The following is a 26,503-nucleotide window of genomic DNA, read 5'->3' as shown; positions in this document are numbered from 1 at the left end:
TTCCTTTTAGCTCTTCAAGCACATGAGCAGTGCCTCACTATTTAAATAATGAGGAGAAGGAAACATTTCTAAAGCATGTGTAAGCTTTCTTTGAATAACATGATTGTGGTCAAAATAGTTGAGTGCTAAAGGAATTTTCAATTTATAGGAAAGAGGCTTCAACCTTGTTAGGTGTTACTATGCTCAAAACTAAAAATAAAAAATAATAATAAAAGAATTGGTAACAATTCTGAAAAAAAAAAACAATATTAGTTTTTGTATGTACCCATTAATTTTACATTTCATTCTTATTCTAAACACATCAAGTTTGATTATTAAAGCAAGGAGATACCCAAAATCAAGTACATAATGGGCATGAATCTACTTCAATCAATAATTCCATAAATTAAGAACAATCAAATATTAATAATATTTAATTATCTTAATTAGGAATTTCTTTGTATGACCCAAGACAAAGCTAACTACTATCTTGGGTTCATAAAAACACATACCAAAAATAAGGCCCAAGACAAACAGCTCATAACCTACTGTCAAAGCTAACTACCAAACAAGCCCTAAGCCATTAAACAACTTCAGACTCTTCATCTCTGCCTATCAGACCCACGACCTTACTCTCTTTAACCTTATAATCTCTTTCACCCAAATCTGAGAGAAATAATGGCAAATGGGAGTCAACTTGATTTTTTAAAGCTGTGGAGGGGAGGTAGTGTTGCAGACCCTCTATGAGCTCCGGGCTTCTTCATTGGAGATGGACGGATGTTGAAGAAGAGTTGAAATTGGTGATGTTGGGATGTGGTCGACAAGAACAAAATGTGGTGATGATGGGCTATGTTGTCGTGGCTATGACAATAGATGGCTTTGTTCATGGTGGTGCTAAGAATTTCTAATTCACTGTTGCTTCCTCAATTTCATTATCATTTGCAAGTCCATTGTGCGTACTCGCTACAATATTAAATAAATTAATATTTAAGTGCCTAATTTTTTTATATCACACTGTGAATTTTTTAATGGTTATAAAATTAAAAATGTATTAAGCTAGGAGGAAAAAAAAAATTAATTAATTTACCAAAACAATCAAATCAAATTAGAAGTTCATTTATTATTAGAAATAATAAATCTAATTTATCATGTAGTCAATTTGAAACCTTTTTAAACACCAAGCATGCCCATATGTTAGAAAGCAAGAGCCTTGCATTCTCACAGTTAGATAATGATTTGCACTAGATGAAACAAGCAACATCATTTTTTCACTTATACAATTTAATCCACTATCTTAATAATATTCTAGTGTGTTTTGGGTCCCAAACCCCAAAACTCTCTAATTGAAAGGTTTACTGAACTTGCTATACATTACAATTGGATCTATTAATGGTAGAAATTGGAGTTAGTTTTGGGTGCCCAAGTGGGCTGACCTGGCCCAACCCAACAAAATGAGAAATGGGGGGTGAATAGTTTTTGGAATAAAATTACATAGAAACTACCACAATATAATCATTAAATATATATATATATATATATATATATATCTTGCTATCTCTCTCACAAAAAAGCCTAAAAGAATATGTTTCTACAAGAAAATCCTTTATCTTGAATTTTTTCTATGTGAAAATAAGGATTAAGGTATTTGTGTTATGAAAATAAAGTGGTTCTCATTTTTTGTAGTTTTATTTATAACTTAGGGTAGCTAAGTCCTTTCTAAGAGGAAAGGGGGAGGTAAAACTATCCAAAAACTACCACTATATAATCATTAAAAAAAAAAAAAATCTCTCTCTCTCTATCTCTCTCACAAAAAAGCCTAAAAGAACATGCTTCTACAAGAAAATCATTTTTCTTGAATTTTTTCTATGTTAAAACAAAGATTAAGGTATTTGTGTCATGGAAATAAAGTGGTTCTCATTTTTTATAGTTTTATTCATGACTTAGGGTAGCTAAGTCCTTTTTAAGAGAAAGGGGGGTGTATAGTTTTTGGAAGTTAAAACTACCTAGAAACTACCACTATATAATCATTTTTAAAATAAAAAAAAAAAATCTCTCTTGCTATCTCTCTCACAAAAAAGCCTAAAAGAACATGCTTCTACAAGAAAATCCTTTTTCTTGAATTATTTCTCGGTATCCGTGGAAATAAAGTGGTTCTCATTTTTTGTAATTTTATTCATGACTTAGGGTAGCTAAGTCCATTCTAACAAATTAGAAAGTGTTGCATTTATCGCATGTAACAGCACTATATGTGCTTTTTCCATCAGTACAAATAATGAATCTGCATATTTGCATCAAGGAACTATACTAATGGAAATGCAGACTGGGTCGAGTTCTGCATATAACTTAATACATTAGAGCAGTGGACCCTAAAGTCAATAAAACCATGGCAAGGACAGTAGATAATAGAGTGATAGAAGGTGGAACGCGACCCTTGTCCTTTCGCAGTATCATCCCTTCAACTATAGGGTAACTCATAATTAGGATGTAAAATGAGAGGACAACTTGTACAAACATTTTGTCCCAATTGCCTGCTGCAATTACTCTAGCAAGACCCACCATGAATGCAGCCATGTTCGAGATGACTAGGATGACCACTGGAGCAAGTATCGCAGTAGAGGTTCGAAAATCAAATTTACCCATTTGGTATAGCTTTTCTTGTTCATTATCCACAACTTTATTTGTGGTTAAGAAACTGGCTTCTCTCATACCAATCTTCTTCATAATAGCATCCATACTTCCATAAAGATGACATGTTACCGACTTTATCATCCAATTCCTTTGTTCATTCATCCATGTCTGGAATGATCCTCCCGTGAATAGCACCTCGTACAAATGTTTAGAAAGAGATGATACAAAAATGAAAGCAAATATCATGAAAAATGAGTCTGAAACCTGTGGCACAAGACAAGTACTGAACGTTAGAGAATAAAAATCTTCCAAATCTTCCAAAGTAAAATCTTATCAATTTATATGAAAAAGATGATATAAATTAATTACTAACCTACAAATCAATTGTTCTCATTGATTTGCATGGTGGAGTAAATATGGATGGTCCTGTTTTTGAAAAGAAAACGGAATTGAAAAGAATGCATATTCTATTGTTACCTTAGGGTACAAAGGGATGCCATTAAGTAGACACAGCTGAGGGATGATGCCAAAACACCAGACTGATATAAAATAGAGTGGGAAATAGGCAAGGTAGGCATAACAAAAACTCTCAAGGATAGACATTCTCAATGGCCCATATATGAGCGGCGAGAACTTTGAGATGGCAACATCAAACAACCCAGAGCTCCATCTTGTGCCTTGGACCAACATATCATTCATATTGGTTACGCCACTACCCAAGAACTGTGGCTTGGATGGATTACAATAGACAGAAGTCCATCCTCGACAGTGCATGATGAATCCTGTTAAGTAATCTTCAACAACTGATTGATACAAGAACCCTACCTGCTATCAAATAAAGGAGAGATATCAAAATGGCAATCATGCAATAATTCAGTAAAGAAAAATGGTGAGCGAGTGTAAGAAGATAGAATATTTCATTGATTTTACTTGCCTCTTTACCCCACTTTGTCTGATTTTCGTAAGAGCAAGAAGCTAAGAGTTGGGTCTCTTGTAGCTGTATTGTACTCAAGCTGTTCCCATCCTTGCTCACACTAGGCTTGTAGTTTTGGCCAAGGGATCTGATGAACTCGTTAGAAGGACCAAAAGATTCTCTAAGTTTCAAGATATCAATATCTGCAGAATTTATGTGAAATATCGTACCAGTCAATCATATATTAGTTAACCTTCTTGTATATAGTTCCCCACCCCCCCATCCCCACCACCAACAAAAAGCAAAGAAACAGGGGAAAAGAAGAGCATTCTGTTCAGCAAGAAAATTAAATTACCATCTTGTATGAAACTTCCATAAAAGGCCACTCTCTTTATGTAAAAGCAGGTGCCACACAAGATTGGACCTTGTAGCCCATCCAATCCTTCCAATAATATCTGAATGGTATATATTAAAATATTCGACAATACATTAGTATGAAGTTTTGTTTCACTGCAACTATTGAATGCCTTGGGATATAAGATAAAAGAAAGCGCCAAAACTTCATTTTCATACCGAGAATGCCGACCTTACTCCACTGTCATAGATATCATTTTTACTAATGTTGTGGAATCTCTGAGGGAATTGCACAAAAGCCAGTGTGGGTGAGATCTTTGGATCAAGATGAAAACACATTGCTTTCTGGGCAGAGGTTGGATCATTGCAATACATGTCACAATCCAATATTAGTATGTAGGGAGAATTGCTTATAAGGCCGGAGACCCGGAGCTGCAATAACAGTTTGGTGGGATAAGTCATTTGGTGTATATTTGCATGTATATTTGTGACTGAATGAGAGAGAGGAGAGAGAGGGAGAAATACAAGAACGTTGAGAGCTCCAGCCTTGAAATGATGCGGATGAGAAGGTCTTTTCTCACGAGAAACATAAACAAGCAGAGGCATCTCAACCTGGTCTGCACCAATCACCTGAAAAACATATTTTTTTGCGCCCATAACCAAGCCATCAAACCTCAATTATCAAATATCCACTAGTTTAGATATTCTACCCTTATACAAAAGCTTCCGATTTTAAAAATAAAAAACAGAAACGTGCATTCAAACCAATACTAAATCAATTCTTTGTAGTCAGTCACCTCAATAAGATTACTAAAGGCAACTGCACAGTTCAATTCAAATTAAGGAGCACTGTAAGTAAGACAATCATGAGTACCTCGACGCCTGCAGGATGATCTCTAGGGCTGCTCATGCTTTCATTTCTGATTCCACCCTCTTGACTAGCTGTCCTAAAGCGAGCTTTAAAATTTTCGTATTCGATCTGCACCATGGTAGGTAGATTTCCTAAATGATTTAAGTGTCTTGTTTTTTCGTTTGAACATTTTTTGGTTTTTCTAGATGGGATCCTTTTTGGTTTGGCTTAAATGAAAAGCAAAACCTTTGAGTCAATTTAAAACTTTTTAAAGCATATGCATGATTCTAAAAAGCTTCTCACTTCAAAGTTAACTAATATGGAATGTGTGGAGAATAGCTTCTTGATTTTAGCTTTTATTAAATATTGGATATGAATATAGTATATAATTTTAAAGGGGTAATATTGCTAAGTTCTCTCATTCTACCAAATTAAAAGACACTTTGGCAACTTTTGTTAAGCAATAAAAATAAAAAATAAAAAAAATCCTAACTTTTTGTAATGTAATGCCATAAAGACTAAATTACAAGAAATGAACTTTTTGTAATGTAATGCGGGTTCAAGACCGATCTAAATCGTGAATCAATAACTTTTTCGATTCAATTTTTAAAACATCGATAAAAATTCTTATTTTTAAAGGGTAAAAATGAAAAATGTTTAATAATTTAAAATTTTGGGAATTAAAAATATTTTCATTTTCAATTTTATTTTTTTAAATTTAAGATTATAAAATAAATTCCTAACTTTATGTAAGAATTTTTAAATTTTGTATAAAAATTCTTATTTTTAAAAAAATTAAAAATGTAATCAAGGACACCTTAAATTATGTTTTAACAACAGCCATAACGATATTGGATTCTTATCTTCATTTGATCTGACCAACAAACCTACAGAAATGGTAGCTAGTGTAGCATCTCCAAAGATGTGTATCAGAGAGGATAAAAAGGTGACACAAACCTGAACTCTGCGCCTCTCTGCCATGAACTCGGTTCCTAGGAACTCAGAACCATCTCCGTCCTCCAGTGACGAAAAATAAGCCTTAGGACACGGGGTTTTGATACCATGGGTCCTGCAGAAGGGCACCCACGACCTTGCAAACTCCCACGCCTCTTTCATGCCATACAGCGTTAGAGAAGAACCTCCATCATCCGAAACATACACATGAAGCTTCTCCGGGCGATAATCTAATGCCATGGCTGATATTACAGTGTTCATAACCTCCAAAGTAGGTTCCTTCTTTGGATCCACAGTGCATATGAACACGTCAATAGGCGGCAGTTGTTTATCTTCTGGTAGTCTTTCTGGGAAGACGGAGCGAGTAACGGGCCTCCAACGAAAAGCTTGCTCGAGAAGCCATATAAAGGAGAGAACCAGCTCACCAGCAAAGACCAGAAGCCATGGTATGATAGGCGTGTGTCCTGATATAGTATCAGTGTTTTGGAGGAGAAAAGAAGCTCTGTAGTAGATCAGAGCAATTAAAGCTGTGGAATGAATAAGAGCATGGAATCTGTTGATGATGGCAGATGATTTTTGGACATGGCAAAGATGGCGAGGGAGTGAGCCTTCCATTGCTTCTTTCTTCTTGCTCGATGACCCGGTCTCTTTAACACATGAGATGCCTCTTCATTTTACAAAAGGAAGAATCTATAATAGACTCTTAGTTTTGGACCAAAATGCTATAAATTCAGATAGAGGATTGATGGTTGTAAGCCAACATCAGACTTCATGGAATAAAGATAGGTTAGCTGACTGGTTGGAGAAGACATGCCTTCACATGGCAGTGAGCAGCCGCTCGAGGACCCGGTCTCTTTAACACATGAGATGCCTCTTCATTTTACAAAAGGAAGAATCTATAATAGACTCTTAGTTTTGGACCAAAATGCTATAAATTCAGATAGAGGATTGATGGTTGTAAGCCAACATCAGACTTCATGGAATAAAGATAGGTTAGCTGACTATATATATATGTGTGTGTTTATATTTAAAATATATAAAAATAAAAAATTCTTTTAAATTACAATTACAAATATCATAAATGGAGGTGTAAATAAGTTTCACTCGACTGATTTTTAAGTAAAAAATAAAATGAATTGATATAGTCGCTTTTATATGTAATAAAATTTTATATAAAAAATTTAAAGTATTAATTAAAAATAAAAACAAGAGTAAAATTAAAATTTTAATTTATTTTCTAAATTATAAATGTATTATAATTAAAATTAATTATAATTTTAAAAAATAAAAAGAAATTAGTATCAAATTTAAATTTTAAATAATTAAAAAAGTTGATGAATTTAATAAAGTATCTATATTTAAAGTGGCATTAAATACATGCTAATGATAAATGGATGATTTCAAGACGATGTATTTGGGTGCATTAAATTTTCATTATTCATTGCTTTATGGGACGACACGAATGACACTAACCCAAAATTTCAGTTTCAGTTCTTGAGTTGGGTTCGCTTGGAACTACCTGGAAAATGGAAAGTTGTGAACATGATTGATGAGAGTATGGCCCAGGGTTAGGCTGGACCGGTGCAAATGACCTCCCACTGCAGCATTAACTTCACTATTAATGCATTGTCAGAACTGAGGGTGCACCGTGCACGGACTTGGTCGCTAGTTGCGTCTTCTACTATGGTACTAAATTTGGCATTATCTGATATACACCACATCCTTGCTCAGCCATGTATTCGGGTTAGGTCCGGATATAGACGTTAATGGCGGTGGCTTCTTCCATTTGTTTTTGCTTGTTGCGTGTTTGAATGATCTTCTTAGTTCAAGAGTTTCTTCTAAAAATAGTTTTAAACAATAGTTTTGGAGTTTTTGAAGACGGTATTTGCTTCACGGTATAAAACAAAATTCTATTTAATTTGAGAATGATGGAATGGATCAGAATGAGGCTCACTTGGAGCACCTAAAGAGGAAAGCATTTTTAAGAAACAGTAAAGCTGAAGTTATTTTTCGTGAATGAAAATTAAAATTATTTTTAAAAAAAGCAGGATTCTGAGACATAGTATATAGCAGCTATCCTCATAGTTGTCGTGTTTTTCCTCGAAAAAAGTGAGTTTTTATATACTCATATGTAAAATTAATTATAAAATAAAAATTCTTTAAAAACAATTTAAGTTTCATACACTCACTCCAAAATAATACTTATTAATTATTTTTAAATAATTATTTTAAATTTGTATTTTATAAACTTAGATTATGTTTTTTTTTTTTTTATATAAGTGTATGGAAACACAATTTTCTCTTATTTCCCAAGGGGGTTTGCAAGATCAAAAGTAGAATTGTTTCTTGAAAAGTATTATTTTACATAATGAAAATAAAAGCAATGAAATAATTTTGAAATTATTTTCTGATATTAAAAACCAAACCCATTTTGTCGGTGCATAATTTTCTTTGATTTCCTTCTTCGTATTTTCAATGACCAAACATTAGGAATTGCAATGGGTCGGGTTCGGGATGAGTTGCCCCTATCCTAACCCCGCCCCGTTTATTAAAAACAATTCTCATTCCCGCCTCATTTAGCTTTTTTTTTTTAAAAAAAAATATTTTTAAAATTTTTAATTACATTAAAATAAATATATTTTATAAATAATAAAATTATTATATTGTTTATAACTTATTTTATTAATTTTAAATTTTAAATTTAATTTAATTTTAAATTTAATTTTATATGTAAACGGGGCTAGATGGGGCAATACCCGAATCCGTCACACGTTTAAAAAAAAAAATCTAATACAAGTCCCAAACTTATTTATTAAATTTAAACTCCGTCCCATTAGGGGCGGGACGGGATGGGTACCCAAAAAAACCCGCCTCGTTGCCATCCCTACCAAACATGATAAGACTTGAGCCTAATCATTTGTTTGGCAGCCACACATGTTCCATCACATGAAGCAATTATATGGATTTATAGAAGACTTTAGGCAAATAATTTTATGAAGAGGAATTTCATGTAAAGGAATAACATGAAAGAACGGGGGGTAAGAATGATAATGAATTTGTTTTAAAATAAATAGGCTAAGAGGCCGGCTAGAGTGTTGTTACCTCGAGGACCATGATTGGGGTGTAAGCAAAATATAAAAAAATAAAAAATGATAAATTAATCGCAATCAATCAAAATTGATTATAATGGTTCGGTTTTCAATATATATAAAAAAAAAAAGGATTGATTCAATTTTAAAATTTTAAAAATCAACCTTGTTAGTTTAATTTTTTATTTTCTTGTCTCTCAACCGATAAAAACTAAACATAACCGATATTTTAAAATTTATATATAATTGTTGATATTTGATAAAAAAATTTATATTAAATTCTATTAAAGTAATTTATATTATAATCAAATTAATTATAAATATATTCAATATTTTTTAACAGTAAATCCATATTGATTTTAATTAATCTTAAAAACAAATTAAACTTAAGATCTAATATAAACTCAAATTAATAGGTTTTTGGTTCAAAATAAACACAAATCTATAGCTAACTCAGAACTAAAAATGATCATGAAGTTAAGTCAAAATTGATTCACAAAAACCAAATCAAACCAATTTCCTCAAAACATTTACCAAACTAGTTATTTGCAATCACATAATCATCGAGGTGTTATATATAATTAAAATCATAATTGATGACCATGACTTTAAAAATATCCTTAAAATCATAGCCATCCGTTGTGGTTTTATATGTTTTAAGGATATGTTGCAAAATCACAATTGATGATTTTAATTTTAATAATATATTGTAAAACTATATATAATCAATAACTATGACTTTAAGGATATTTTTTATTATGATTTTAAGGATACGTCGTAAAACTACATCCGCCAATGACAATTTTAGGTGCAACTATGCACACATTATTTAAAAACAAAAAAAGAAGAAAAAAAAGGATAGAATTTTTTAAAACTTTTGGCTTTTGTATCACAAACTATAACCATACATTTCAAGGTAATAAAAATAAAACAATTAATACACATTTTTGTTTTACTGTGTTACAATAAAATAAAATATTAAAGTGATAAAAAATATTTTGAGAAAATAAATTTGGAATCTATGGTACAAATAAACCCTTTAAAAAAACAAATAAAGTAATTAGTACTTGATTGAAAAAAATATATATGTATATTTCTAAGAAAAATACTTTCATGGTTGATTTCTAAGCTCACATACCCTAAAAAGTTACATTCATTTTTTTTTTAAATACAGACATTTAAAAAAAAGGGAAAATTGTGTTTTGGGCCCAGCTGGGCCCAAAAATTAATGTATGGTCCATATAAGTTTCATATTTAAGCCCAACACCCAATAAAAGAGTAGAAATTGAGAGTAAGGATATTGTTTTTAAAAAATCCCTAAAACACCCTTGACTATTAAATGAAAAAAGTAATCACTCACCTCACCTTTCTCATTCTCTATTTGACTCTTTTGCCCTTCTCTCACCTATTTAATAGTAGAATCAACTTGAATTATTTTTCTTCCTCAAATATGAAAGATGGTTAAAAATTATTATTATCAAATACATTTTTGAAGTGAATAACTTTTAAATACCTCATCAAATATTTTTTTTTTTTTCAAACTTACATAATATATAATAAATATTTTTTAAATATATTGAAAACTTATATAATATATAATAAATATCATTCTTTATTTTAAACTTATATTATTTCTCATATATATTAAATAATTTTTAAACACCTCATAAAATATTTGTATTATTTGTTTACTCCAACTTGTAAATTAGATATCATCAAATATTATATTTTTTTTTTAAATTTATAGAACATATAATAAATACTTTTTAAATACCTCATAAAATATTATTAATTTTTTTTTCTAACTTGCAAATTAGACACATGGTGTTTATTATTTTTTCAAAAATTATGTAAACACTCACATGCATATATATAATATTAATCAAGAAGACAATATTTTTAAGACTAATTTACCAACCTTCCAATAATTTTGAAAGTGTAAATAGGGTAATAGGCCGAATTAAAGTCTTCAAAAATATTTAAAATTTCTCCATTCCAAAATTACCTAATTGCTCTCCACACTAATCCTAAATATTTTTGAATAAAGATTTAAATATTTAAAACCATTAAATAAATACTTTCTTATTAAAGCAATTTTTTCAAAGTAATATGATAAAAATCATGAAATCTTCAAAACTATAATTACAACAAATATTTTTAATTTTAAAACAAATTTCATAATTTAAATTAATGATTTTAAAAAATAAAAATGTTATAAAAATAATTTTTATTTATTTATAATTCCATTTAAATATGATTTTTTAAATCTCTATTGATAATAATGAAATTATGTTTATAAAGGCAAAATAGTAAAAATATATATTTCATTTAGTTTACTTATAATGAACAATTCTAATATGATTAATTTTAATTTTATTTCTTATGTGTTAATTTTTGTAAGGAATGTCTTAATGACATAGTTTGGTAAAAAAAGAAAAAAGAACTATCAATAATCTTAATGTCAAATTCAAAGTTATTTAAAAATTGTACAAAACCTATTAGGAGCCTTGTACACCCTTGTACACTTAGCACATTTCCCTTGTACAGTTAGTGTAATACCCTTGTACAATGACACAAATTTCATATTTCTCATAAGTTATATGTTCATGTACGTGTATTAATAATATTTTCAATGCTTTGGTTAAGAAAATGATGGATGACTTAGGATCAACTTTTTTTTTCCCCAAATATCATTATTAGGGAAAATATTAGAATTTTCATGTGAGAGTTAAATAAAATGCATGACATAGGCGTACAATCCTTAGGTGACAAGGAAAATAAAAAAGTGGTTTAGAATTGATTAAAATAATTCACAAAGGGTAATCTTGTACACCTTTGTACAATTAGTACATTTCCCGTCAGTGTAATACCCTTGTACAGTGACACAAATTTTATATCCCTCCTAAGTTATGTATTCACGTAGGAGTGTTTAATCATATTTTCAATTATTTAGTTGAGAAGATGGTAGATGATTTAAGGTCAAAATTTTTTTTCTCCAAATATTATTATTAGGAAAAATATTGGAATTTCCATGCGGAAATTAAATAAAGTGCATGACATATGTGTACAATTCATGAGTGATAAAAAAAATAAAGGAATGACTTATAATCGATTATAATATTTCACAAATGGTAGCCTTGTACACCTTTGTACACTTAGTATATTTCCCTTGTACAATTAGTGTAATATAATTGTACAGTGGTGCAATAAATGAATAAATAAAATTTATTATTTTTTTATTTTCATATAAAAAAATAGTACTAAACAAGGTTTTCAATTTTCATTTTAAAAAATACTTTTCATTTTTTAATTAAAAATATTTTCAAAAATAGACAATATAGAAAATAAAAATTATTTTTAAAAATAAAAAATAAAAACTAGAAAAATATTTTAAAACCAAACTCAAATATAATCTATATAATTTTTAACTACTTGTTTTCATCTAAAATAAGTAAATATACCTTTCAACCATTTTATATAAGAAAAATTCAATCTCTATTATGTATTGATATAATTCACTTCTAAAATTAGGTCATATGAAAACATTTTAATTGAGTACTTAAAATAAAAACTTTCCATCCATCCTCTTTCTTTATTTTTCTTTTTCTTATTTTAATAAATTTTCAATTAATTCAAATCATTAAAATAAATCCTTAATAAACAAATTTGTAACATTTCATATAACTTATTACTAAAAGTCATGTTAAAAAAGTTATTAAAATAAGGAAGAAAGAAGATTAAAAAAAATTAAATTTTTTATTTTATAATAGTAAAAAAAACTTTAAAATAATTTTTAATATAAAAAAATAAAATAGTGAATATATTTATTTTAAATAGTATTTTAATCATTAAATTATTTACTTCTAAAATATAAAAGATAAAAATAAATGTAAAATGTAATTTTTATTTATTTAAATTAATATTTTTTTAGAAAGTATTTTCCAAAATAGTCTTTGAATCATTAATATAATTTTTTTATTTATAATTTAAAAATAAAAAAATAATGTTGATTTTTCAATTATTTATAAAAGAGTTTAAAAAAATAATGAAAAATCTAAAAATGGTTAAATAAGAAAGAATAGTGATATGTGAAGGATGGTAGAATAAAGACAAAAATGAGTCAATGGGGTATTTTTGTCTATTCTCATCTCATATCCTTGTAATCAATTATGGGTATTTGATGAACTCTTTATTAATTATCAAAACCAAATGGGTCTAAAGCCCAATTCTCCCTAAAAAAAAATACATACATTTTTTTAAAGTGGATTAGGACTTCATTTAGCCTTATTAGGGTCTAAGTATTCATTTTTGGAATTTTGGGAATGGGTTTGAGGCTTTCCCACCTCTATAGTTGACTTTTGACAATTACATTCTTCCAAAAAATATTTACATTTTTCTACGGCGATCCCATTTGACCTTAATTATTAGGACCTAAGTATTCATTTTTGGAACATTGATAATAGGTTTAAGCCCACTCCCCACCTCCATGATTTATTTTCAAGCCCACATATATCCTTAAGAAGAATATGTACATTGTTAAGAAAAACACATTGTGGACCCCGTATTTCGGCTCATGCGTTTCCCACTAGATGACGAGCTTGATTTTTATTTGAAAAATTGATTTGTTGATTAAAAAAATGACTTGGAGTCGCTACTTATTTTTGTTTTATTTTTAAAGGGTAAACAAAATAAGAAAGAAAAACCCTAAGTGCGACTCCTTATTTTGGAAAAGGTGATCTACGAAAAACCGGATCGGGCTCGGGGGTCAGGTTACTTATCGGGAAGGTACGGTAAAATACCATAGCAGCCCTCTAAGTCCCTAAAGTCGAGTCTCTACTAATAAAATGAAGCAGTCAATGGCAATTGATGAGGGAATCAATGAATACTCAGAGTGATCGTGTACATGTGGGAATCTAAACATGCATACAAAAAATGACCCAAGCGGGTGTGGACGCATACCTGGACAGTGATCTATAAAGCGCTATCAAGAAGTGAGGTTAGCGTACAATTAAGGAATAATTTCGAAGCATGTCATAGAACAAAATAAAATCGATCATGCATGGCAATTAAATCAAACAAACAATCAATCCATCATAAGGAAATCGCATATGTCGGGCCCCCGCCAAAGCCCGATTTATATTGCATGAATTAATCTCACGAATCCCATTATTTCGGAATCACGAAGATTCATCATTTTTGCTTGTGTAAAAATCAAAAGAAATAGAACATTATTTAAAAATCGGAGTGGAATTAAAACTGTTCGAGAGAAAAACTGGGTTTTTGAGATTTATTTGGAAATTGGAGTCTCGAAAATTATTTGAAGATTGGAGTCTTGAGAATTAAATTTAAGAGTTGGAATTTTAGGATGTCAAACTTGAAGGAAATTAGAATTTTAGAAATCGGAAATTAAGTTCGAAAATTGGGATTCAAAAAAATGTTTAAAAATGGAATTTTGAAATAAATAAATGGACTAATAATAATAAGGACGAAAATAATGATTAAATAAATGAATGGGAATGTTGGAATTTTTGAAATTGGAAATTAGATTTAGAAGTCAGAAAGTTTAAAGAATTGTTTAAAATAGAATTTTAAGATAAATAAACAAACTATTAGTGATTAAATTAATGTGAATATGGGAATTTTCAAGATTAGGAATTTAATTTGTAAATCTGAAGTTTTAAAGAATTGATTTAAAAGGGAGATAAAATACTAATGATTAAATAAATTAATGAGAATATGAGAATTTTCGGGATTAGGAATTTAATTTGGAAATCAGCGATTTTAAAGAATTTGATTTAAAATGGAGTTTTGAAATAAATAAATAAATAAAATACTAATGATCAAATAATTTAGTGGGAACATGAGAATTTTTGGGATTAAGAATTTAATTCGGAAATTAGAAGTTTTAGAGAATTTGATTTAAAATGGAGTTTTGAAATAAATAATCAAAATAACAATAATTAAATAGATTAATGTGAATATTGGAATTTTGGAATTAGAAATTAAATTTGAAAGTCGGAAATTTTAAAGAATTGTTTAAAGTGGAATTTTATAATACATAAAATAATAATAATTAAATAGATTAAAGTGAGTATGAGAATTTTCGGAAATTGGAATTGAATTTTAAAGATCGGAATTTTGAAATATTATTTGAAGGTTGAATTTTTATAAATTGGGCTTGGAAATTGGAAGTTAGAAAGTTTGAATTAATAATAATAATAAGGTTTTGAAAGTTTGAATTAATAATAATAATAATAATAATAAGGTTTTGAAAGTTGAGTCAATAATAATAATAATAATGAGATTTTTGAAAGTTGAGGTAATAATAACAATAATAATGAGATTTTTGAAAGTTTGGATTAATGATGATAATAATAATAATAAATAGATGTTGAAAGTTGAATTAATAATAATAATAATAATGAGATTTTTGGAAGTTTGGCTTGATGATGATAATAATAATAATAAATAGACTTTGAAAGTTGAGTTTATAATAATAATAATAATGAGATTTTTTTGGAAGTTTGGATTAATGATGATAATAATAATAATAATAAATAGATGTTGAAAGTGTGAAATAATAATGATGATAATAATGAGATTCTGAAAGTTGAGTTAATAATAATAATAGTAATGAGATTTGTGAAAGTTGAGTTAGTAATAATAATAGTAGGATTTTGAAAGTTTGGATTCATGATAATAAGAATAAATAGATTTTGAAAGTTGAGGTAATAATAATAGTAATAAGATTTTGAGAGTTGAATTAATAATAATCATAGTGATAATAATAATAATAATGACAAGAATAATGATAATAACAATAGTAATAATAGTAACAATGATAACAATGTTAATAACAATAATAATAATAACAATGATAATAACAATTAATAATAATGATAATGACAATGATAATAATGGTTAATAATAATTATAATAATAATAATAATGACAATAATAATAATAATAATGACAATGATAATAATAATTAATAATAATAATAATAATAATAACAATAATAATAACCATAATAATAATAATAATAACAATGATAACAATAATTAATAATAATAATAACAAATGATAACATGCATCCATCAAGCCCAAAGCCCATAATAATAATAAAATCACCCTAGCAACCCTGGTCTAGTCCAAGTCCATCAGCAAAGCCCAAGCCCAAGCCCATCACCGTCACAACCCATTTATTGAGAAGACATTGACTTCCATCAGCTTGCTTGGGCTAGGCTCCCACTTAAACCCAAACCCAACACCATGGGCAAGCCCAAATCCACCAACAACCCTCAAGCCCAAACCTAGTCAAGCCCAAAAAACCAACTTCATCCTCTTCCCAGCTTCCTCTCCCCTGCGCCTGGCTTCAGCACCGACAGCCACCTCACCGCGGCGGCAGCGGCGACGCCACCATGTCGGAAAAGCTGCCAGAGAACGGAAGCTGACGCGCGTCCCCTTCCCGACGCATCCACGTGCTCCTTCTTCTCCTCGGCTACAAGGGCTTCATGCATGCGGGAGGTGGCGGGGTAGCTATGTGCAGGGGACTCCATGCACGTGCAAAGAAACGATAGAGATGAGAGAAGGGTGGGCTTGACGGACTTGAGGTGCGAGGGGAATGAGGAATGGTGGCTATGCAGGCATGGTAGGGATGAACAAGAGAGGTAGTGAGAGAAAATGGGTTTAATGGGTATGAGTGATAGAAGGGTAGAGGACGGTTTTAATGGGTGTGAATGTTTCAAGGTATGAGAACAGCGAGGATGGCCATGCATGATTGCTGTGTGCCGTTTCTTATCCAATATATTGAAAGGATCTCCACTTTTAATGCTGTTAGTGTGCATATGGAGCTCTTAAGCTCTTCTCTTTGCAAGATTTCTTACATTGCAAAGTGTGTACCCTTGAATGGATATTCTCAAATGATATCAAAGCAAAAACAGAGATGAAATAATAGAAAAAAACAAATGAGAGTATAGCAAAGCAAAATGCATCCCAACATTGGATGAAATCTAAACCACCAGAAAAATGCATGAGACACGATGTGGTCAGAAGACATGGATCGAAAACTCATGAAACCCGCACCTGAGAGAGCTCCCCTTTCTAATAGAAATGTGATCCCCAAAGCCTGCCCGTCCTTCCTTTCTCATTCTTCCCCCCTGCAGATATCCTCCACCTTTTCTCCCTTTTTTCTCCTCCGTTGGTGTCTTCCTCAACAAGCCCCTCCTTGCTCTCTGCTACCCATCCCATCTCGCCGACCCCGAGAGCAGCCCACTTGAGAGCCGTCAGAAAAGCAGCAAAAAATCATCATCAAAGAGAACTTTTCCTGCTCCTCGGGGGGGTCTACACATACATTTTTTTTTTAATATCAACTGAGATCTTATTCGGTCTTATTAGGGTCTAGGTGCTTATTTGTGGAACCATGAGAATGGATTTGAGGTTTTTCTCATATCCATGATTGACTTTTAAGCTCACACGTGTACATTCTTAAGAAAAACACATACAATACGTGAATCCTTTTTAAGAACACAATGTTATTATAAATAATTTTTGGTCTTTAAAACTATAAGATTTTCTTAATCAAAACCTATAATATGCATATGGAAAAACCGTTTCAGCCCTAACCCAATATTTTCAAAGCCTTCAAAATCAACTTATTGCTTTAGAAACTCAAAAATTTAAAACCTCAAAAATTGATAAATAATTTAAAAACCAACACAAATTAGAAATGGGAGATGTTGAAGTTGGGTTTGGTGCCCAAGTGATTTGATACGACTCAACCCAACAAAATGAGAAATGGGAGAAACAGTTTTTGGGAGAAACATTCTCTTCTAAGTCCATTCTAACAAATTAGAAAGTGTTGCATTTATCACATGGAACAGCACTATATGTGCTTTTTCCATCAGTACAAATAATGAATCTGCATATTTGCATCAAGGAACTATACTAATGGAAATGCAGACTGGGTCGAGTTCTGCATATAACTTAATACATTAGAGCAGTGGACCCTAAAGTCAATAAAACCATGGCAAGGACAGTAGATAATAGAGTGATAGAAGGTGGAACGCGACCCTTGTCCTTTCGCAGTATCATCCCTTCAACTATAGGGTAACTCATAATTAGGATGTAAAATGAGAGGACAACTTGTACAAACATTTTGTCCCAATTGCCTGCTGCAATTACTCTAGCAAGACCCACCATGAATGCAGCCATGTTCGAGATGACTAGGATGACCACTGGAGCAAGTATCGCAGTAGAGGTTCGAAAATCAAATTTACCCATTTGGTATAGCTTTTCTTGTTCATTATCCACAACTTTATTTGTGGTTAAGAAACTGGCTTCTCTCATACCAATCTTCTTCATAATAGCATCCATACTTCCATAAAGATGACATGTTAACGACTTTATCATCCAATTCCTTTGTTCATTCATCCATGTCTGGAATGATCCTCCCGTGAATAGCACCTCGTACAAATGTTTAGAAAGAGATGATACAAAAATGAAAGCAAATATCATGAAAAATGAGTCTGAAACCTGTGGCACAAGACAAGTACTGAACGTTAGAGAATAAAAATCTTCCAAATCTTCCAAGTAAAATCTTATCAATTTATATGAAAAAGATGATATAAATTAATTACTAACCTACAAATCAATTGTTCTCATTGATTTGCATGGTGGAGTAAATATAGATGGTCCTGTTTTTGAAAAGAAAACGGAATTGAAAAGAATGCATATTCTATTGTTACCTTAGGGTACAAAGGGATGCCATTAAGTAGACACAGCTGAGGGATGATGCCAAAACACCAGACTGATATAAAATAGAGTGGGAAATAGGCAAGGTAGGCATAACAAAAACTCTCAAGGATAGACATTCTCAATGGCCCATATATGAGCGGCGAGAACTTTGAGATGGCAACATCAAACAACCCAGAGCTCCATCTTGTGCCTTGGACCAACAAATCATTCATATTAGTGACGCCACTACCCAAGAACTGTGGCTTGGATGGATTACAATAGACAGAAGTCCATCCTCGACAGTGCATGGTGAATGCTGTTAAGTAATCTTCAAGAACAGATTGATACAAGAACCCCACCTGCTATCAAATAAAGGAGAGATCAAAATGGCAATCATGCAATAATTCAGTAAAGAAAATGGTGAGCGAGTGTGAGAAGATAGAATATTTCATTGATTCTACTTGCCTCTTTACCCCACTTTGTCTGATTTTCGTAAGAGCAAGAAGCTAAGAGTTGGGTCTCTTGTAGCTGTATTGTACTCAAGCTGTTCCCATCCTCGCTCACACTAGGCTTGTAGTTTTGGCCAAGGGCTTGTAGTTATGTGAAATATCGTACCAGTCAATCATATATTAGTTCCCCAACCCCCCCCCCCCACCCCCCCCCCCCCCCCCCCCACCAACAAAAAGCAAAGAAACAGGGGAAAAGAAGAGCATTCTGTTCAGCAAGAAAATTAAATTACCATCTTGTATGAAACTTCCATAAAAGGCCACCCTCTTTATGTAAAAGCAGGTGCCAGCCAAGACTGGACCTTGTAGCCCATCAAAGCCTTCCCATAATATCTGAATGGTATATATTAAAATATTCGACAATATTACATTAGTATGAAGTTTTGTTTCACTGCAACTATTGAATGCCTTGGGATATAAGATAAAAGAAAGCGCCAAAACTTCATTTTCATACCGAGAATATTGACCTTAGCCCACTGTCATAGATATCATTTTTACTAATGTTGTGGAATCTCTGAGGGAATTGCACAAAAGCCAGTGTGGGTGAGATCTTTGGATCAAGATGAAAACACATTGCTTTCTGGGCAGAGGTTGGATCATTGCAATACATGTCACAATCCAATATTAGTATGTAGGGAGAATTGCTTATAATGCCGGAGACCCGGAGCTGCAATAACAGTTTGGTGCGATAAGTCATTTGGTGTATATTTGCATGTATATTTGTGACTGAATGAGAGAGAGGAGAGAGAGGGAGAAATACAAGGACGTTGAGAGCTCCAGCCTTGAAATGATGCGGATGAGAAGGTCTTTTCTCACGAGAAACATAAACAAGCAGAGGCATCTCAACCTGGTCTGCACCAATCACCTGAAAAACATATTTTTTTGCACCCATAACCAAGACATCAAACCTCAATTATCAAATATCCACTAGTTTAGATATTCTACCCTTATGCAAAAGATTCCGATTTTAAAAATAAAAAACAGAAACGTGCATTCAAACCAATACTAAATTAATTCTTTGTAGTCAGTCACCTCAATAAGATTACTAAAGGCAACTGCCCAGTTCAATTCAAATTAAGGAGCACTGTAAGTAAGACAATCATGAGTACCTCGACGCCTGCAGGATGATCTGTAGGGCTGCTCATGCTTTCATTTCTGATTCCACCCTCTTTACTAGCTGTCCTCAAGCGAGCTTTAAACTTTTCGTATTCGATCTGCACCATGGTAGGTAGATTTCGTAAATGATTTAAGTATCTTGTGTTTTCGTATGAACATTTTTATGAGAAAAGCTTTTTGATGTACGAAATTGTGTAATGATAAACTAAAAAGCTCAGTAAGATAATAATAATAATTATTATTTTTGGTTTTTCTAGATGGGATCCTTTTTGGTTTGGCTTAAATGAAAAGCAAAAGCTTTGAGTCAATTTAGATGTGGAATGTGTGGAGAATAGCTTCTTGTTTTTAGCTTTTATTAAAAATTGGATATGAATATAGTGTATAATTTTAAAGGGGTAATATTGCTAAGTTCTCTCATTCTACCAAATTAAGACACTTTGGCAACTTTTGTTAAGCAATAAAAAAATAAAATAAAAAATCTAACTTAAGTCCTTCTAACTTTGATAGCCAGGGATACACTCAAGTCCAAAAAGATCAAAGAAAATCTAAATTTCTGTAATGTAATGCCATAAAGACTAAATTACAAGCAAAGCAATCATCTCTACAGCTTCTTATTCCTTGGCAATGAACTTAAGCATCACATCGCCACTACCAAGAATGCAAGGGTAGTCTCATTTTTCAAGGCATAGAAGATCTAGGGTACTCTAAATTGGAAGGTACGTACCCCAATTAATTAGTGTAAGTTTGAAAATATTTTTAAAATTTTTTTGTTTAAAATATATAAATCTTAGCGGAAAAGATAGGAATTGGTACAATTAATTAATGTATATTTGGATATATATTTTAAATTTTTTTTTTTTTAAAATGAAAATCTTATGGAAATGTAGAAATTCAATGCATGCATCATATACTTGAAAATACTTTTTGAATTTTTTAAATTTTAAAAAAATAAAAACATTTTCGCTTTTAAACAAATTTTTAAAATATAAAATACTGGAGTGAGCCGGTCAACAATATTTTGACCAACATCAACCGGCAGCCTCTTCGGTTATTTTGACCAAAAACAGGCCCCTTCATTTTTAGCCCAATGAGCTTTGACTGCAGCCCAATAACATACTAAAGACAAGCCCAACAACATTGGATTCTTATCTTCTTTTGATCTGACCAACAAACCTACTGATATGGTAGCTAGTGTAGCATCTCCAAAGATGTGTATCAGAGAGAATAAGACGGTGACACTAACCTGAACTCTCCGCCTCTCTGCCATGAACTCGGTTCCTAGGATCTCAGAACCATCTCCGTCCTCCAGTGACGAAAAATAAGCCTTAGGACACGGGGTTTTGATACCATGGGTCCTGCAGAAAGGCACCCATAACCGTGCAAACTCCCACGCCTCTTTCATGCCATACAGCGTTAGAGAAGAACCTCCATCATCCGAAACATACACATGAAGCTTCTCCGGGGGATAATCTAATGCCATGGCTGATATTACAGTGTTCATAACCTCCAAAGTAGGTTCCTTCTTTGGATCCACAGTGCATATGAACACGTCAATAGACGGCAGTTGTTTATCTTCTGGTAGTCTTTCTGGGAAGACGGCGCGAGTAACGGGCCTCCAACGAAAAGCTTGCTCGAGAAGCCATATAAAGGAGAGAACCAGCTCACCAGCAAAGACCAGAAGCCATGGTATGATAGGCGTATGTCCTGATCTAGTATCATTGTTTTGGAGGAGAAAAGAAGCTCTGTAGTAGATCAGAGCAATTAAAGCTGTGGAATGAATAAGAGCATGGAATCTGTGGATGATGGCAGATGATTTTTGGACATGGCAAAGATGGCGAGGGAGTGAGCCTTCCATTGCTTCTTTCTTCTAGCTCGAGGACCGGTCTCTTCAACACATGAGATGCCTCTTCATTTTACAAAAGGAAGAATCTATAATAGACTTTTAGTTGCGGACCAAAATGCTATAATTTCAGATAGAGGATTGATGGTTGTAAGTCAACATCAGACTTCTTGAAATAAAGATAGGTTAGCTGACTGATTGACTAGAGGACATGACTTCACATGGCAGTGACCAGCCCTCTATTGGACAGTCCTCCAAAGAAGATGATCCCATCAAAGGAATTTTTTCTGGAACCATCAAGAGATAACATAAACTTCATCTCATTTTTTGGCCTCGTTAATCAAATAAAATTATATATTTCTGGATAAGTTGAATTTTTATCAGAGAGTTGAAACCCGGTGCTAGACCAATTGCCTGCACGGAACATGATGACGTTGCTGTATGTGCTGCAGATAGTCGTCTAACAGCATTTAAATCTTTTGCAGTGTCTCTAAGATTTTGGATTAAGGTATTATCTATCGCTTTGAATATTTGTGATATGACGCAACCCACCATTAATTGTCAGACAGAAATGGAGACTTTTTATCTTTTCCAGTTGTGCATCATTAATACTTGAAATCACCACGTATTTTCCTCCCTGCAATTAACTTTCGGCCTTTCAATTATGTCTGTTTGTCTGTGTCTGTGAAATGTCTTTTCCATTTGTCCTTAAATGGAACCATCAATTCACATGCCTAGAAAATGGAGGAGATTGTACTACAAAATAATGGCCCAAGAAGACTCTGTCCTTATAGTCGCCGTCACATGCCCGCAATATGATGCTTTCCGCCATTTTAAATGGCCCCGCCACTGACGCAACGTTGAGTGTTCTTTTGTTGTGACCTCGAGGACCATGATTGGCGTGCAAGCAAAAATAAAATAAAAAATAAAAATGATAAATTAATCTCAATCAATCAAAATTGATTATAATGGTTCCATTTTTAAAAACCGGTCCTCAAATCGTCAACCAGACCTTGGTCCAGTTGAGCTTTGGACCGGGACTAAACCAGATGAACCAGTGGTTGAACCACCGAAACAAACATAACCAGTTTGTTTCAACAAATTTTTTAAAATTTTTTGGGCATAGAAGGCCCAGCAGCCCAACACCTTTCCTTACTTATCCTCCCAAGGCCATCGAACAGTTGTGAGGCCCAATAGACAGCTGTGATACAACGAGCTGAATGAAGCTTGTAAACTCATTTTAGCTGATTTTAAAAAATTCAACTATTTAAGCATGCACAGCTTACAGGGCAAGGGCTTGAACCTTTGATCCTTCAAGTTCAACATGATTGCACCAACCAGAAACTGATCAGTTTGTGTTGAGAATTGTCAAAAAGATAATAAAATCATCTCAATAAATAAATAAATAATATATATATATATATAGTGACATAATACTCTTCCATTTTCAATATGTTCACATTTAAATATTATATATGTTTTATTTAATAAAATGTAAAATACTAATATATTTATATAAAAGATGAAAAAATAAATATTATTGATTTTAAATTTTATTTATATTTATATATTTTTAATTTTAATAAAATATATATTATATATTTATGACGTCATTTATTCGATCGCGATTCAACCACTAGTTCGATTACTAAATCGTGAATCGGTACCTTTTTCAATTTATTGACCAGTCTGATTTTGAAAATATTGATATTTTGCATATATTAATATGTGTATTATAAATAAAGAAATTTTTTACCTCTTACCTCAGCTCATGAATTAAGGAATTTTTATAAATCATATAACTCAAATCCATGATAATTTCCTTGAAAAATCAAAAGACATTTTAACCTATCCTTTTAGAACTAAAAGACAAATTTATATTTCTTTTAAAACCATATTAGTCCAAATGAATGGGCCAATGGTACCAACTTACCATCATGCATATATAAAACATAATAAATAACCTTTAATTCCTCAACAAAAACCAAAATGGGAAATATCCTATCCCAAATGAATTTTTTGAATATTTCAATAAGTATATAGTCTTTCAAATATATGATCTTAGACATACTAGAAATGAATTATTTTATCTTATTGGTGAAACAAAAACAATATCCATTTGGAGAAGTTAACCTTTAAAACATATGATACTTCAAAAAATTATTACAACCCTTGAAGAAGAAAGCTTTGTAGTTGACCGTAGAATCACCGAAACAATCTTCTTTTCTCAACAATGATGCAAGCTTTTGAAACAATCTTGATGATGAAAGCTATCAAAACTCCAAAATGCAAGGGAATAAAAAAAAAACCGAGACTCTATAGTAATAACTACAAACTCAACTATAAAATCTAAAGTACAAGTAAAAAATCTATCAGATTAAAATGGTCTTATTAAAAGGCAATCTTAACAACAAGAATACATAGAAACATTAAGGAAAAGATAAAGATGAAAGAAAGAAAAGGCAAGATTAAGGGAAGATAAAACAAAAAGACAAAATCACTATACGCATAAATATTTGTACTATGCAATAAATGTGTTTACTATTTACATAAATGCATGCTTCTAGACAAAATTTAAAGTATAAGTAAAAGATCTATCATATTAAAATGGTTTTGTTAAAAGGCAATCACATCAACAAGAATACAACAAGAAGGAAAAAATAAAGATGAAAGGAAGAAAAGATGAGATGGGGAAAAGGAAAAACAAAAATTCAAAAATCACTATGCACATAAATATTTATACTACACACATAAATACATTTACTATTTACATAAATGCATGTATTGGTTGACCTTATCACTTACCTTTCCCCTACCACAAAAAGCTTGTGAAACCTATTATTCTTGTCTACCATAGCTTATTTATTCTCTAGCTATGTAACTAACTTAGTATATAAAAAGTAAAGAGTGAAACAAAGAAAATTTTCCTCTCCAAAACTATTTTACAACTAAATAATTTTGATGCCCATTATTTACCTTTTTAAGGCAAAACTAGCTAGGTTTTTGTCTCCCAAATATTTTGTTACTAAAAATTATAGTACCATCACAAATAATTTGATCTCATTTCACATACAAGTGAAATTTTAGACAAATTTTTGTGACGAACTAAACTTTTGTCTCCCAAAATGATCATTGGAAACAAAATTATATTCATAGCCAAAACAATTTATGGTAGAAGGTGAAATTTCTTGTAGTGAGATTGAACGGTTGACAAATACTTTATTTGTTTTTTCTTAAGTAATTCCTCATTGGCTTGAGGCTATTCAATTGGAATTGGAAACTTATAACTCATTACAAGAATTAATGAAAGGCAAAATTCAGAAAGACGAAGCCATTAGACCAAGGAAGCTAGTTGAAGGAATCATTCTATTCAAAGATCAAGTTTTAATGTTTGAACAATTTGAAGCTTGTCCATGATATTATACAAGAATTCCACAGAAGTACTCATGAAGGTTTCATCAAGACTTTTAAGTAGATTCAAACTAATTTTTATTAGAAGGACATGGGAAAGAACATTAAAGAATCCATTCATAGATGTGATGTTTGCCAACGTTATAAAATAGAGCACACAAAACTAATTGGTTTATTACAACTACTACCAATTCCACTCAAAATTTGGGAAGATATTTCCATGAATTTTGTCAAGGGTTGTCTACCTCAAGTGGTGGCAAGTCAACAATATTTGTTGTTGTTGATAGATTGTCTAAGTGTGCATATTTTATTCCACTTTCTCATCCATATACGGTTGTTGGAGTAGCAAGGATCTTCTTTGAGCATGTTTTTAAGCTTCATGGGCTTCCAAGGTCAATTGTATGTGATAAGGATCCTACTTTCATTAGTACACTTCAGAGGGAATTATTGCATTTGAGTGGTACGTCTTTTAACTTTAATTCTAGCTATCACCCTCCGACATATGGTCAAATTGAGGAGGTAAATAGAACTTTGGAGATGTACTTAAGATGCATGTTTTACAAGTGTTAGGCCAAATGAGTAGTTGAAGTGGCTACTCTGAGTTTTGTTACCACACCAATTAGCATTCAATAGTGCAAGAGACTCCTATAGCCCCACATTTTTCATGTACGTCCCCTCACTCAACAACAAAACTTGCTTTTAATTATGAAATTTTGATTTTTTTATTTTTAAGTTGAAGTCACCATTTATTTTTGTTTATTTGTAAAGAAAAGATAAAATAAGAAATAAAACCTAAAGTGATTTTTTTTTTAAGGAGAAGACAAATCTATGAAAATTGAATCTGAATTCAAGTGTTAGACTACTTATCATAAAGGTATATATAGAGTAGTACCCCTCTAAGCCTTAAAAAAATGTCTTTATTAAATAGGTGGAGAGGACTATAATAATTGATCAATAAACGATGGATACCACAAAAGAATAGTATAAGGGTACATCAAAGCAATGTTAAGAGCAAATTACAAAATATATACATATACAAAATTAATATGTGAGAAATATGCAAAAGAATGCTTATTGTTTCAAATATCTCGTTATAATTTCAAAAACAATTCCAAAGAATTTATTTAT

General features: G+C 31.5%; 2 protein-coding genes across 3 annotated transcripts; both read right to left on the bottom strand.

Annotated features, from left to right (window-relative positions):
• Window positions 1-2,177: 2,177 nt before the first annotated feature.
• On the bottom strand, window positions 2,178-22,353 carry LOC100259676 (cellulose synthase-like protein G2). 2 transcript variants are annotated; one of them, XM_059736898.1, is made up of 8 exons: window positions 21,368-22,353; window positions 20,118-20,222; window positions 19,769-19,873; window positions 19,463-19,675; window positions 19,242-19,341; window positions 3,538-3,723; window positions 3,085-3,428; window positions 2,178-2,871 (listed from the first exon to the last, which is right to left on the bottom strand). In XM_059736898.1, the coding sequence occupies exons 1-8, from the start codon at window positions 21,977-21,979 to the stop codon at window positions 2,323-2,325; spliced, it is 2,214 nt and encodes a 737-aa protein (XP_059592881.1). In that variant the 5' UTR covers window positions 21,980-22,353; the 3' UTR covers window positions 2,178-2,322. The 2 variants fall into 2 exon arrangements, with proteins under 2 accessions (XP_059592881.1, XP_059592880.1); XM_059736897.1 differs by lacking the exons at window positions 19,242-19,341; window positions 19,463-19,675; window positions 19,769-19,873; window positions 20,118-20,222; window positions 21,368-22,353 and adding exons at window positions 3,876-3,975; window positions 4,094-4,306; window positions 4,400-4,504; window positions 4,749-4,853; window positions 5,682-6,675.
• LOC132253800 (cellulose synthase-like protein E1) lies at window positions 17,577-19,109 on the bottom strand. The gene is made up of 3 exons (XM_059736899.1): window positions 18,968-19,109; window positions 18,514-18,861; window positions 17,577-18,301 (listed from the first exon to the last, which is right to left on the bottom strand). The coding sequence occupies exons 2-3, from the start codon at window positions 18,808-18,810 to the stop codon at window positions 17,753-17,755; spliced, it is 846 nt and encodes a 281-aa protein (XP_059592882.1). The 5' UTR covers window positions 18,811-18,861; window positions 18,968-19,109; the 3' UTR covers window positions 17,577-17,752.
• Window positions 22,354-26,503: the final 4,150 nt, after the last annotated feature.

The sequence above is a fragment of the Vitis vinifera genome, chromosome 5 (assembly GCF_030704535.1).
Source record: "Vitis vinifera cultivar Pinot Noir 40024 chromosome 5, ASM3070453v1".
NCBI lineage: Eukaryota > Viridiplantae > Streptophyta > Magnoliopsida > Vitales > Vitaceae > Vitis > Vitis vinifera.
The sequence above is the reverse complement of the archived record's forward strand: the minus strand, read 5'-3'. Positions and strand labels throughout refer to the sequence as shown.